The sequence below is a fragment of the Micropterus dolomieu genome, linkage group LG18 (genome assembly GCF_021292245.1).
Source record: "Micropterus dolomieu isolate WLL.071019.BEF.003 ecotype Adirondacks linkage group LG18, ASM2129224v1, whole genome shotgun sequence".
Taxonomy (NCBI): domain Eukaryota; kingdom Metazoa; phylum Chordata; class Actinopteri; order Centrarchiformes; family Centrarchidae; genus Micropterus; species Micropterus dolomieu.
In genome coordinates this window covers 30,659,582-30,673,592 of record NC_060167.1, presented here as the reverse complement: position 1 = coordinate 30,673,592, position 14,011 = coordinate 30,659,582, and the positions used below count along the sequence as shown (strand labels likewise).

The 14,011-nt window shown below is 41.0% G+C and overlaps 1 protein-coding gene across 8 annotated transcripts in view; it reads left to right on the top strand.

Annotated features, from left to right (window-relative positions):
* The window catches only part of cdh4 (cadherin 4, type 1, R-cadherin (retinal)), a 203,171-nt gene extending 190,861 nt beyond the window's left edge, over nucleotides 1–12,310 (top strand). For 7 of the 8 annotated variants that reach the window (XM_046076610.1, XM_046076613.1, XM_046076612.1 and 4 more), the window contains 6 exons: nucleotides 1,599–1,750; nucleotides 5,813–6,049; nucleotides 6,832–7,065; nucleotides 7,233–7,372; nucleotides 9,750–9,914; nucleotides 10,434–12,310. In XM_046076610.1, coding sequence (XP_045932566.1) covers nucleotides 1,599–1,750; nucleotides 5,813–6,049; nucleotides 6,832–7,065; nucleotides 7,233–7,372; nucleotides 9,750–9,914; nucleotides 10,434–10,640 — 1,135 coding nt within the window. In that variant the 3' untranslated portion in view covers nucleotides 10,641–12,310. The remainder of the gene's footprint in view (nucleotides 1–1,598; nucleotides 1,751–5,812; nucleotides 6,050–6,831; nucleotides 7,066–7,232; nucleotides 7,373–9,749; nucleotides 9,915–10,433) is intronic. The other variant, XM_046076608.1, reaches the window with a different exon arrangement.
* Nucleotides 12,311–14,011: the final 1,701 nt, after the last annotated feature.

Genomic DNA, 14,011 nt, shown 5'->3' with positions numbered 1-14,011 from the left:
GTAGTGCTGTCAACACCAATAACAGACATAGAGGATATAAAATATATTGTATTTAAGCATGTTTTACAGCTGCTCCCTCTGAGAGTGAATAAATGCATCATTTTCTCTAGAGGACTCAGTTCAAAATTCTGTTTATAAGCAACTCTGATAAAATTATGAAAATAATAAGTATCAAAGCTGACAGAACAATAATGTAGAGCAGGCCCACTGAACTGGCAACCCACGGGCCAATCCTGACCCGCCAATTAAGTCAGACCAGCCTGCTGATCAAATAAATGAAATTTATAAAAATTGTAAAAACAAGCGAAATACAGACATTTTGCCATAATAAACCCTTCAAACCAGCAGAGAGATTTGTGAGAGTTTAAGAGAACTGCAGAATACTGAACGGATATGGTGCCTCTTTATCCGCTGTGGTGTGTGGAGGCACGTTGTATCAAGTGTACATACGTAATGAGAATAATTGCACAAGTTAATGTCTGACCCTGGGCCGTAGCCTGAAAATGTGGCCTCCTGAACAATATTGTTGAATAGCCCTGCTGTAGGTTAAGGGTGTGGCAGTCCTCATATGCATAGTATGACAGTTTGCTCTGCCAGCTGAAAATGAAGAAAGCAGGAGGTGACATCTTGTTGGCACAGGATTGAAGTGCCAGGCATGACACGCAAACACCAGAATCAAAGATGCAGGGCAACGTCAAATCCTGACTAATGCTGTTTGACAAGCTCTCTCACCAGAAATTATATTCATTTTAATTTTATTTTATTCTCTCAAGAAGAAAGATTTGACGGAGGGTGTCTGTCTGTTTGCTAAGCGTGTGTAGAAGTCCAGAAGTGTGCGTCTTTAGCTGGAGGTGGAAAAAGTTTTCTCCATCTCTGGCTAACTAGTGTCAGCCTCCAACGCACTGCTGTAATTAAGCCTCCTTTCACCCTCATCATGTTTTCTACCAACCATGTTTACATTCAGAAGCATGTCTCTAACCCCGTCCTCCTGTCACTGCGGTGACACGCTGACCATCTACCTACCAGTGAGACTTCTCGCTTGTCTGTAATTAACCATCTCTCATTAGATGTGAGAGAGAAGCAATTTTTCCACTCGGCCTGTTGTTTAGACTCGTCATACTTGCTAATGGGATTTATGGACTTTAATTGCACCTGTCTCTTTCCACTGCGTTAATGTCACAACTGGTGACACAGATGACAGTTGCTGTACGGGCTGTGTGGGTACAAAGAGCAGTGAAGTTGTTAAGAGCACTGCTTGGTTGTTCTGCATACGAGTACAGGTTTTCATGCTAATGAGCTGCTGCTATGATAAGCTCGGTGAACATATGTTCCGCTCTCCATGTCTCTGTAATATTTCAAAGGTGCTTGGCTGGTATTGCTTATTATGGTAATGAACATTCAACCTGATAATGGGCACTTTAGATCAACAAATAAAGATTCAGAGCTGCTGGAATTCAAGTAATAGCTGGCTGCAAATGTTAATATGTGGACTATGTTTCTGTATATTTGCATATGTATTTAATAAGGTATCTTGCTTTCTCACTCTCTGTCTGTCTGTCTCTGTGGCTGTGTGTGTGTGTGTGTGTGTGTATGTACAGGTACTCCAAGCTGTCAGACCCAGCTAACTGGCTGAAGATCAACAGGACCAATGGTCAGATCACCACCACGGCCCTGCTGGACCGCGAGTCCATGTATGTCAAAAACAACATGTACGAGGCCACATTCCTGGCATTCGACAATGGTAAGTCTGGTAAGTCAGGATGACTGTGGGTGTCGTGATTATCTGATGAACAGTACGGCATATACAGGACAATAGAGGCCCTTTTTAGCCACATTAGCAGCGTGGCACTAGGGATGGAATGGATGTTGGTCCACCACTTTGGTCCAGACTGAAATATCTTTACAACTTGGATAGATTACCAGGAAATTTGGTACAGACATTTATAGTCCCAAGAGGATGACTTTGGTGATCCCCTGACCTTTGCCCTAGTTCTACCTGGAGGTTGACATTAGTGGTTTGACTGAAAGATCTCAAGAAATATTGTATGGATTTCCATGAAATTTGGTTCCCTTCAGGATGAATTATAATAACTTTGGCGATCCCTTAATCTTCCATCTAGCGCCATCATCAGCTCACAATTCTACCCAGTACTAGTTTATGACCAACGTCATGTATAACTAAAAAGCATCTCCATCAGCCTCACTGGTAAGTTGTGCTCAGTACTAACTAGCAAATATTAGCATTCTAACTTTTTCTAACATTTTTTTGTCGTTGTGAAAAACTTTCTTCAGCTATGTTTCAATCATCAATCATCAGAAGAATGAAAAGGAAGCTGTTATTGGTTTTCATCGTCATTCATCATCAGGAGGAAAGTACTGTAGCACAGGCGGGGGATGAATGTAACAGTTGTCATAACAGCCCAACTTAATCGAGTAACACATTTTTCTAGCATATTTCACACTAGTCAGGCACCGATCATCTAAAACTATGCTCACATTATGAAACATAATGTAGCTATTATATTATATATTGGATCTGTACCTTCAGACATGGTCTCGTTCTGTGAATTGCTTCTCTTGACATAACAGTGCAGGGTTACTGCAGAGAACATGTGACTGAAAACAGTCTGTAAGCTGTTTCATTCACTTCAGCACACCCCACCTCACCCATTGGCTGTGGCTCAGGAGGTTCCACTAATCAAACGGTCGGTGGTTATATCCCTGGCTCCTCCAGTCTACATGTCGAAGTGTCCTTGGACAAGATACTGAACCCTGTTTCTGATGAGCATGCCACTGCCATCAGTGTATGTATGTAGGTATACTGTATATAAATATGCACTGACCTTCATACCCCTGGAAAAATCCGAATAATATATGTCTTGAAGGTCTTGAGTATCAGCCTCAGGTGCTGCAACAATGAACGCAGCTAAAGAACTAAAGTAGTACAAATAGAGGTGCTTACTCTCTGTGTAAGTAGGAGGGACCCAGGTGTTTTTACTCTAGTGAGAAATGAGGCATTGGTTGCCCCGAAGCACACCAACTTAAGCTCAAAGTGTTGACTGCCTATTGATTTCAGAGCCCAGTGTCAACAAGGGGATATATTCTACTTTGATTGAAATTCTCTTTACTTATTCTACTCAAGCGAAGCGTAAGAAGCAACAAAGCACCCAGCCAATCATAACCGACAAGACGGTCGATGGGCCTTGGGGCCTGGGGCAACAGACCTTTACATAGTTGATGCACCAAGTTACTGTCTGATAGAGGAAAAAAGTTGAAATACAACACTGATGAGCTACTGGGGTAAACTCTATCTATGCTGCACTGCATCAGGAATTTTGTTCAGCATGCTGACAGTCTGTGTACTGGGGGTTGTCAACTGAATATCAAGGCCACTATATATCACTGCGGTCTGTTTGTTCAACAGAGCAGTGGACATACTTTCTACATCTGAAGTTTGAGGTTGTAATGTTATGATCACAAGTGTCACTGAAGAATGTTAATGATTGTCTGTAGTGAAAGAAATATTCCTTTACCCAAGTAAAAGTAGTAATATTACAATAGCAATACTTATTTACAAGTCTTAATTTAAAAATATTTTAAAGTAAATGTGCAGAAGTATTATCAGCAAACAAAAGTGAGTATCAAGTCAAAGCACTCTTCCTGCAGAATGACCCCTTAAGGTGGTATATATTTAATGCATATTACTGCCAAATTATTACTGGTTACTGTTATTGAGGATGAAAAGGAATTATTGATAATCTACATTTTGTTATTGTTGTACAAGATTGAATGAATGATTCTGAGCAAATTTTAAACACATGCCACCGCAGTAAGTTATTAAAGTTTGTGATCTACACTTGTAACAAGGTTTGTCAGATGTAATACATAACAGTGGAACACAGTGTATGATTTTAGATTTGATTTTGAATACATTTGCTATATTGTGAAATATATAATGTCATAAATATAAATAAATATCATGACATCAAGTTCCCAACATTTCTGATGATCTAACTGGTTGAGGTGAAGCTAATTGCTTAAATATTTCTGTGTAGTAAATCATCCTGTATTGAAATGAGATTTTTGTGTACAATCTGAAAGTAAAAAGTACAATATTTCCTTCTAAAATGTGGTAGAGTAGAAGTATAATGTAGCTTAAAATGGGAATATTCAAGTAAAGTGCATGTACCTCAAACTTGCGCTTAAGTACACTACTTAAGTAAATTTACACTGGTGATTATAATACATTTCTGATCACATAATACTCAACTTGTGTGCTGTGCCTTTGAAGCACACTGGAGTCTTTTGATCATTTTTACTCTGCCCATATGTTTATGTCAGTGATTTGCACAACATCCCAGTGAACCCAAACGCTTTAAAATGAGAGAGATTATCATTTATGAATCTTTCTTTTGCTGATTTGTTCTGCATAATGTGGCCAAACTTCTGCCAGTGCTTGAATGACTTTGAGCCCTTGAAAACTTCACACCTTGAGTATTTCGCTATGACATTAAATACTGATGACTAAACAAGCAGCTATCATAGTTAGATTTTGGAAGAAAACATCCTTCTTTATTATTAATTATAAGAGCTTAGCACTGGAAAACTGAGCTAATCTGCTTCATTGGGACTTTTTGGGTGTGGTTTGATCAGATTTGGTTGACAGTTGGCATGGCAACAGAAATAAACAACCCCCATAACTGTCACGTTGTTCAGATTCAGTTGTTACTGAATCCTGATTAGTGCATGGAAACATATAAATGAGCCTCACCCACCACAAACCAGTGAGATGAGCACAGACAAAACAGCAGACTATCTCAAACTTTGGCAGATCTTATGTGGACACCATCGCTCAAAGTAACAAGCTAATTGAGAAAATGTGTTTTTTAAAGAGACATTCTTGTTCATTTTTAGTCCAAGAGTTAAAAATTTAACCTCACAGTAGAGTTCAAGCTCATTGCAAATGTTTTCACTGTTTTCATGTTGCACTGAGCCGCAAAGCAACTTCAAGTTCACTTTGCTTTTTTCAAAGCTAGCAGTGTACTTCAAAAACAATGAGGCGCTTATTCCCAGCACCATGTTGTACAGCACGAAGGGCAACAGAAACAGTGTGGCAGAAAAACATTTCTCAGTCAGTTTAAGTGCAGGTCAGTTACTGTGTCTGCTGTAATCAAAGCACATTAGAGGATTTGCTGTTAATGCATAAAACATCAAAAAGATGTCTCCCAACCTGATGGTTCTGTTCTGCTCTGACAGTGGTGAGAAAACCTGAATAAGTTATGATGAGCTTGTGTTGCTGAAAGTAGTGAAGGGTTAGTCTTTGAGTCGTTTCCCAGTGGGCTTTGCAGAGTGCAGATTACAACAATCTTTGTGTGAGCGTTGTCCCCTCCAATGCGAGTCTCGCTCGAGTCTTTGCGGAAAGCAGCCAGTTCTAAACACAAGGACTAAAACATTTATGTGTCCTTTCATTTGTTCTGGCTGTTTTGTTTTGGTGCTCCAGCACAAATGTGTACAGTATTATCCCTCCACTTACAGTCCCTCAGTAAACAAAACCTTTTTCTTTCTGATTGTTCCTTTGCTTGTGCAGTACGCCTCATTTTCTCACTTCCACACATGGATCAGCTACAAGAATGTAATTGAAATGGAGGGATTGTTTTGCAGTCTTCTGTAGCTTTCTCATCACACTTGGCTTTTTTTTTTTTGCTCCATCTCCAATCATTTCATCTTTACTCCTATGCCTCGCTATGTTACTTTCTCACCATCTCCTCCTTTGATCTCTCTGCCTCCTCTCTTTCCTCTCGCCTCCCCTCAGGCTCGCCTCAAGCCAGCGGGACAGGAACCCTCCAGATCTACCTGATTGACGTGAACGACAATGCGCCGGTGCTGATACCCCGGGAGGCCCAGGTGTGCGAGCGTGCGCGCCCCAACTCCAGGATCAACATCACAGCCTCTGACGCTGACGCCGACCCCAACGTGGGGCCCTTTGTCTTCGAGCTGCCTTCTTTTCCCGCCAGCGTTCGCCGCAACTGGACTATTTCAAGACTCAGCGGTAAATAAATGCTGTAAAGCTACGATTCATATTGCAAATACTTTACCCACCCTTGTGATATTTAGGAGGTATGTGGGAATGATATATGACCATTCTGCATCCCCAGCCGAATTAAACCATAAACTTAACAGATGGGATGCAAAACCCCTCTGCAGAGTAACTGGCGACATCAATCAGGGGACCAGGGATTGCTGTAAGCTGTGAGAGAAGTCCAAGTTTAACAAAATGTCTCACAAAGCTCACAGTGAGAGACGCGGGTGCCATCCAGTGTTGACGTACGATCTATCGTTTGTGACAAATGAGACCCATTCATCTCTCTGTCCCCCGAGCAGCCGATCTGTCACCTCATCCACCCAGATGGATGTATCACAGCAGTTGTCTTGAGGACAAATCTGATCGCATACCTGGATTCTTCTCCCACTGAGGCTCTTGTCTTAGCTTGACTGAGTGATAGATGCTCAAGGTTATATGTTCTGTTGTTTTCTTATATCTTTAATGCCTCCTCGCATACATACATGTCAGAATGATTGCTGTGCAGTTTGTTTGGTTGCAGCTTTTATTTGGTATGTCATTCACTTGTACCTACGCACATGATGACATGATATTCTGCAGTGTACAACAAAATGTAATTTCTCTATTATTCTTATTTCTTATTTTCCCCTTTGTCTTCTTCTTCTTCTCTACCTTCATGTATTTTTCCCTCTTACAACTCCCCCTAATGTTTCCCCACCTTTCTACTGTTTTCTCTCCATCATCAACACTATCTCACTCCCACTCTCCAGGTGACTATGCTCAGCTGAGGCTAAGGATTCCTTACCTGGAGGCGAGTGTGTACGAGATCCCCATCATCGTGTCAGATTCGGGGAACCCTCCTCTGTCCAATCGCTCTGTGATCAGAGTCAAAGTTTGTCCCTGTGACGACAACGGGGACTGCAGCGCCACAGGGGCTGTGGCAGCTGCCGGCCTTGGCACCGGAGCCATCATCGCTATACTTATCTGCATCATCATACTGCTCAGTGAGTACCACACAGTAGAAGGATCAAACCTACACACACTGTGCAAATGACTAATGTAAATGTAAATATAAGACTGCTGAACCAATTGTTACACCAACACCTTTTCTCTATGACAGCTGTTCATAAACTGGGCCTTTGACTACTACTAACGTTTCTGTTTTTCATAGGTATGGTTTTGCTCTTTGTGGTGTGGATGAAGCGCAGAGAGAAGGAGCGGCAGGCAAAGCCCCTGCTGATAGATCCCGAGGACGATGTCAGGGACAACATCCTAAAGTATGATGAGGAGGGAGGAGGAGAGGAGGACCAGGTATCATTTGAAGTTCATAAATACATACATAATAACAAAAGTCATAAAAAGCAAATAACCAGCTGTGGCATCTTTGAGAAATGTTATTTGTTGTAACACAAACTCTCATTTTTTGGTCAAAGATGGCATTTACTGTCTCTTACGGAAGGTCAGGAATTTTTATAGAATATTAATAGACTAAATTAAATGACTTTATTAAACCCCTTAAGGTAGTTTGATCAATACAAGTCAAACTAATACAAATTCCAAGAGGACGGTAGATGTAGCCTGCCTAGCCACAAAAAATAATAATAATAATAAAATCGATCAATAAATTGATTTTCTTGATTAATCAATTAATAGTTTTGTCTATGAAATGTCAGAAAATAGCAATCCAGGTAATTTATTCAACCATCAGTCTAATACCACAGAACATTCAGTTTACTATAATATATGACATCAAATCCTCTTGTTTGAGAAGCTGGAACCAGCGAATTTTTGGCATTTTTCGCTTGAAAAAAAAGTCGACAAGTCAACTTTGAAACTGAAGTACAGTTTGAACACTCCCCTGGTTCTTTCCTCCAAAACATTTTGTAATGAGTCAGGAGTCAAACCAATTATCAAGCCAGTCTTTACCATACATGTGTTAGTCTTGTTCCAATCATTGGCAGTAATGCTAACTAAAGAAAATTACCATAAAATTTTGACTGGAGACAGTTTAAAGCTTTCTGCTAATATCTAAGGACTTATTAGTATAAAATGATACTGAAAGTGAAAATGAAAGAACACAGAAAATGAGTCCATCTACCAAAATTGTAAAATTTGTGAACAAGACTGGGAAGATTGGGAAAGGCCGTAGATTGAGTCTGTAGAGAACAAAATATACTCTTCTAGAAGTGAGAGAAAAATGTTTTCAGGGTGCAATCTGCCCTCTTCCTTACGAACAAATGCTGGAGCAGAAAATGCTCCTGGGCTTGAAAAATCTATCTTTCCATATAACACCAGCCCCTTTTTTCTGCCCAGAAATTGTTATATAAGTTATACAAGTGCGACACACCAATTCTTCTTATGTAACACTATTTTCTAAATAAACGATAACCTTCAATAATGTTAAGCTGCAAAGGCTTTGATTAATTCATAAATGTATTATTAATTATACCATTTTTGATACTTGCTATTTTCCAACACCCTCACACACCGGATATCTAACATGCAAATACACGTTAGAATCAGATGGCTGCAGTGTAAATAGCCATATTTTCACTCTTAGGCACCTGCATGAGGATTTAGTGGGTACAATTATTTATCAGCTGCAGCAGTTAAGGGAAGTCAACAGTCTGCTCTATTTACAACACATAGTTAAACATTTTAAATAGATTTTTAACCTAAGCTGATTTGTATTAACCACAGACTATTTATGTACCGTTTTGTTTAGAAATCAGCAGTGAATATAGATTGAACAGCAAGCACCTAGTGCAGTTAGAATAATTAACACATAAATATAAGCAGTAAGAGTGTTGTGTGTAAGTGTGAGAGAGAGTTGTCAAAGATGTCACCTGCATGATCAGCGACTATGCTTTGAGAGGAATGTGAGGCTCATATTTCATATGGAAAAAGAGTAGCGTGAGTTGTTTGTATAATGAATTTAAACACCAACATTGATAATATCAGTAATGTTTGATGAATGTTTACATGTTCTTGCAAGCTCTTTTAGTATCTTTTTTATCATTTCAGACTTCCCCTAACATTCTTGTTTCTAACATTACTGTCTATTATGGGTAATTTCCTCAAGCAAAAGGGCTCAAAAGTCCATTAGAAACCACAGATCTGTTGCACATATTTCTCTGCAGGTCAGTCCTGAGCCCTCGCAGACTCAACATGAATGCACATCAAAGCCTGTGAGTCTGTGAGGGTGGACAACGAAACCACAGGATATGTACCAACTTGTAAACTGAGCACAATTCAAAACTCAATGCATGCACTGTAGTTAGAGAATCAGCAGAATATAAGGAGGTTATTAATTTGGGGTTTGATTGTTAAAAAAAAAACACACATTTTTCAATGAAAGTAAATCTGAAAAAAATAAATAGATTAGTAAATTACGAATAAAAGCACAAGAAGTTGAGGCACCAGTTATCTCAACTGGTATAGCACACATACCCATGAACAAGGCTGAGTTTTTATGGCAGTGACCTGGGTTTTAATCCAGCCCACGGCCCTGTGCTGCTTGTCATCCCCTCTCTCCTGCATTTCATGTCTCTGTTCAGCTGTCTTATCCAAAATAAAGGCAAAAAGCCCCCCCCCAAAAAAAAAAAAATATATATATATATATACTGTATATGTATAGGAAATGAACATTAGGATGTCTCTCAACATTTTCTCTACGGACTTCATCCAGGACTATGACCTTAGCCAGCTGCAGCAGCCCGAGTCTTTAGACCACATCATCAATAAGCCAGCTGGGGTGCGCAGGGTGGATGAGAGACCAGTGATTGCTGAGTCCCAGTACCCTGTCAGACCCAGTCTGCCCCACCCTGGAGATATAGGAGACTTCATTAATGATGTAAGTTGAAGAGTGGAGGAAATATTTTGTGGTGTTGTGTTGATTTCATGTTCCTATTTATAAGCTGGGTGTTCACAGACTGTTAATGTTACCTGACTGATGTGACTCACACAAAGGCTTACACTACATGAGATCTGAACCTTTTTTTGGGAGGGATTGTTACGTTTTTCAAAACAAATTGCAGACTTTTTTCACTCCAGAATTGTATTCCTGCCAGCAGAGATGCTGTGAGAAATATTTGGCCCCTGTACACAGCTCAATGTCTGGCTCTAAAACGGCATTCAGACCGTGATGGAACATTAAAACCTTAATTGGTGCGTAAGCAAATTGGTTTATTAGGTTTATTGGAACTTCTACAGTCTGGCCACCTAAACCTGTGCTCCATTACATTGTTGCTGAACAACAATGATTGGCCTAAATCCAGTTTTGATATATCGGTCTAACCACACAGAACAGGAAAGACTATAACTGTAGAGTGTGGGTTGCAGATCTGTCATCTGTCAATCTTTATGTCTCCAGGGTCTGAGGGCAGCAGACAATGACCCCACAGCTCCTCCCTACGACTCCCTGCTGGTGTTCGACTACGAGGGCAGTGGTTCAACCGCCGGCTCCGTCAGCTCGCTCAACTCCACCAGCTCAGGGGACCAGGACTACGACTACCTCAACGACTGGGGCCCTCGCTTCAAGAAGCTGGCCGACCTCTACGGAGGAGGGGACGATGACTGAGAGCGGAGCGGCAGGCTGGGTGGGGCTACAGCAGGGTTTGGGAGAGGCGTGATCGGTTGGGTGGAAGCTCCTAGAAACCACATTCAGGGGCCAAGAACATGACGCAGTCTCCATGGCAGACATGCGCTGCGTTAGCTTGCTCACAGCGACCGAGCCCGCAAAAACATGAATTCCACTGCTACGCAACTGTATTCTGGCTTTATATTTTTTCGTGGCGCGTTTGTAGTGTGATGTTTTTTTTTTTTCCTTCTTCTTTTTGTTGTTCTCTCACCACGCTGGACCTGGAGCTCTCTGGGGATGAATCAAGGCGGTCGTGAGAGACACAAGTAGTGAATTTGTGCTTTGATTGATTGTTAAAAGGACACCATCTCTTGCTTTAGTTTCACACTGAAGAGAATGTTCTTGGGAAGGCGCTCTCTGACTCTCTCTTTCACTCTGTCAACTTGAATTTCCTTAGAACAGAAGCACTGTCATTTTATAAAGTGCCTTTTGTGGTGTGTTTTTGTATCAGACTCCTGCTATCTCAGGATCGGTTGCCATTCGTGCAGTACAGTGGAGGCGCATTCTCTCGTCGCCCCCTGCGCTCCTCAAACCAGCCCTGCCTGTCCCTCTCCTCTCCCCTTCACAGTGGTGCAGATAAACAACCCCAGCAGCCAGTCCCAGGAGGGAAGGACACAACCAGGGCAGACTATCGGATATCATAACCCAATGAATTATGGGCCTAAAAGAAGCCAACAAGAGTTGTTGTGGTAAAGACAACCCTCTTCTCCAAGGACCTGCTCTCACAAGCATCACCTGTTGACCCACTGACAGTGTGTGAGACCATTTTTATACATGTGGGGGTTTTCTAATGTAGTGGAGAATGCCTGCCTTTCCTCTATGGACTCATGAGTTTAGGAGCCTTTATGTTGAGAAGCTTGCCTGCCCTGTATGGTTTTGTGTTGCTTTCTCCACAGTGTAAACCTTATGTAGGCATGATCTGATTAGTCAGACAATGTAAGAAAGTGGAACTTGAAATGACTTGGAACAAAGGCATCTGAGAAATTTTTTTTTTTGTCGCCTTGAACATTCCCGTTTTTTATAGGCCAACAAAACTATTAAAGTGCATGATTTTTTTTTTTCAAAATGTTTTACTTAAAGCACTTGTTACTATGTGGTGAGAATGTGAAAATAGTCAGAAGAAACTATATGAATATACTCTGTATAAAGACACTGAGAAAATTAAAATACTGTAAGATACCTATTTTTGAAGTATTGATGACATAAAAGTTGCTGCTCTTTCTCCAGCTCTTCACTGGGCTTAGGGGATTTTTGGCCCGTTCATTTTTAATATATGGATATTTTTGTTTCTTTGTCTTCTGTTGAAGCATAGTTCCATTTTTAAGATGCCTGCTTATACATGGTTTGCTAGTTTTTTTTCTTTTGAGATTGTTTTCTAAAATGCTTTGTTATACTCCTTTTATATGTGAAAACACAGCCTTCCCCTTTCAACCTGTATTGTCACTGACGGACGTGTTCCTCCTGTTGGCCTCTGGCCTCAGGACAGAGAAAAGTTCATTGGCCATGCCTGCTGATAGTTGTTCTATTATTCCGTGTCCTGGAATTCTTTTCTTCATTCATCTAGATACTGGATGTGTGCTTCAGAAAATAAACAAGACATGTTTTGAAAATGTGCCATCTTTTTTGAATATTCCCTACGTGCATCATCTTCCGGAGTATGCTGAACTGTGTGACATGGCCAGATTGGTTCAGTGCTGGTCATTTCATGTCACTCAAAGCTTTAAATTATAACAGGACTCTTGTCTTTAAAATCATTATTTGTTACAGCTTTAGCTATACTAGCCCAGACTTAAAGCCACTATGTGTTGGATTTTAACATTTCCCATGTTTGCGCACCCCCTGTGCTAGTATTAAAGAAGATAATATGGCAGACAGCAATGCATGCCTCTAGCCCCCACCCACCCCCATTGACTGAACAGCCAAGACTGATGATGAATGAGCTGAAAGCAGCTCAGGGACTGCATCAGTTTTCAGGATTGTCTCATTTTTCTACAAACACACACACTAGAGTCATTTGATGTGTATGCTATAATCACATACAGATTCTACACATAGTGGCTTTAAATTGACTGCTTTCCCACCTTTACTTGTTCATGAAATGACTGGTTTGTATTTGCACTGAATGATTGCACCTTCTTTATTTTTTACTGTGGACCAATGTATTTTAAAGTGTTACAGTCATGAAGCAAAACAGACTCCCTTTGGAGTTACGCAGTTAATCTCTGACCCTATTGTTTGGATATGGATTAATTTTCTAATAAAACACTCGCTATTTGTACTTTTATTGCATCTCAGAAGAAAGAGACGTAGAGCAGTGTATGGGGTCAGGAAGTATATTTGTGTCCATTCCTGTGATTTCAATTAGTCAGCTGAAGTGCCAAAAAGCCCACTGGGGACTTAAAGGGATTTAATCCTCTCCGGCTGTGTGTCTATCAATTAGCCACGCCATTAATCCCCACGGCGTAATCTCATTAGATAGAGCTCCTTTAATGAGACACCCAGAGAGAAAGCAGAGAGGCAGTGCAGTAAGAGAGAGGGAGAAAAATGAGGTGGTGGCAAAATCCAGGTAGGCCGTGTGGAGAGGTGATTAGTAAGATGGAAGCCAGGGTTGGAGGGGGCGAGGGAAGTGAAATCCAAGCACAGTAGGGACAATGGATAACATTTAGAAAATGGTTTGTAAAAAAGGTTAAATATGAGGTAGTGAAATAGAGGGATACTTATTGGGTTGTCCACTATGGCCGGAAATTAGAGGAGTGGGCAATGGAGAGGTACAGAAGACAGGTACAGGTGAGCAGAGCTGGTGGAGCATAGTGGACTAGTTACCAGTGCTTTTTCCTCATCTACAGTGAAGTATCCCATCCCTGTAATAAGAACACTCAGTAAAAAACCCAAGTTCATCTTTAGTACAATGCTGAACTCTGTTATGGACCCATCAGAATTCTGGACCCATGTTAATAAGGGAGCCTTCAGAGGTGGGCGCCACTGCTCTCAAATAATGATCAAGTTGGTAAAAGGGCATCTTGGTCATAGCAGATACGGAGATTTACTTCAGGGAAGGTTTCTTTGATGGGCTTAGCTGAGGTTTCCCTGTGGCCAATAGGCAGAGTGATAGAAGAAAGCACACTCAAGTTGCCCCCTTGATAAATGGCATATATAGACTGAGAGATTTGCTGCTGGCTTGCAGCCAGTGCTTTGTGTGTTGTAAATAAAGATCTCCTCTTCAAACATGTCCAAGACTGCCTCTTTTCATTTCCTCTCCATATAGCTATTGAGTCTCTTGGGCCAGTGCTGGGGGGGGGGGGGGGGGGGGG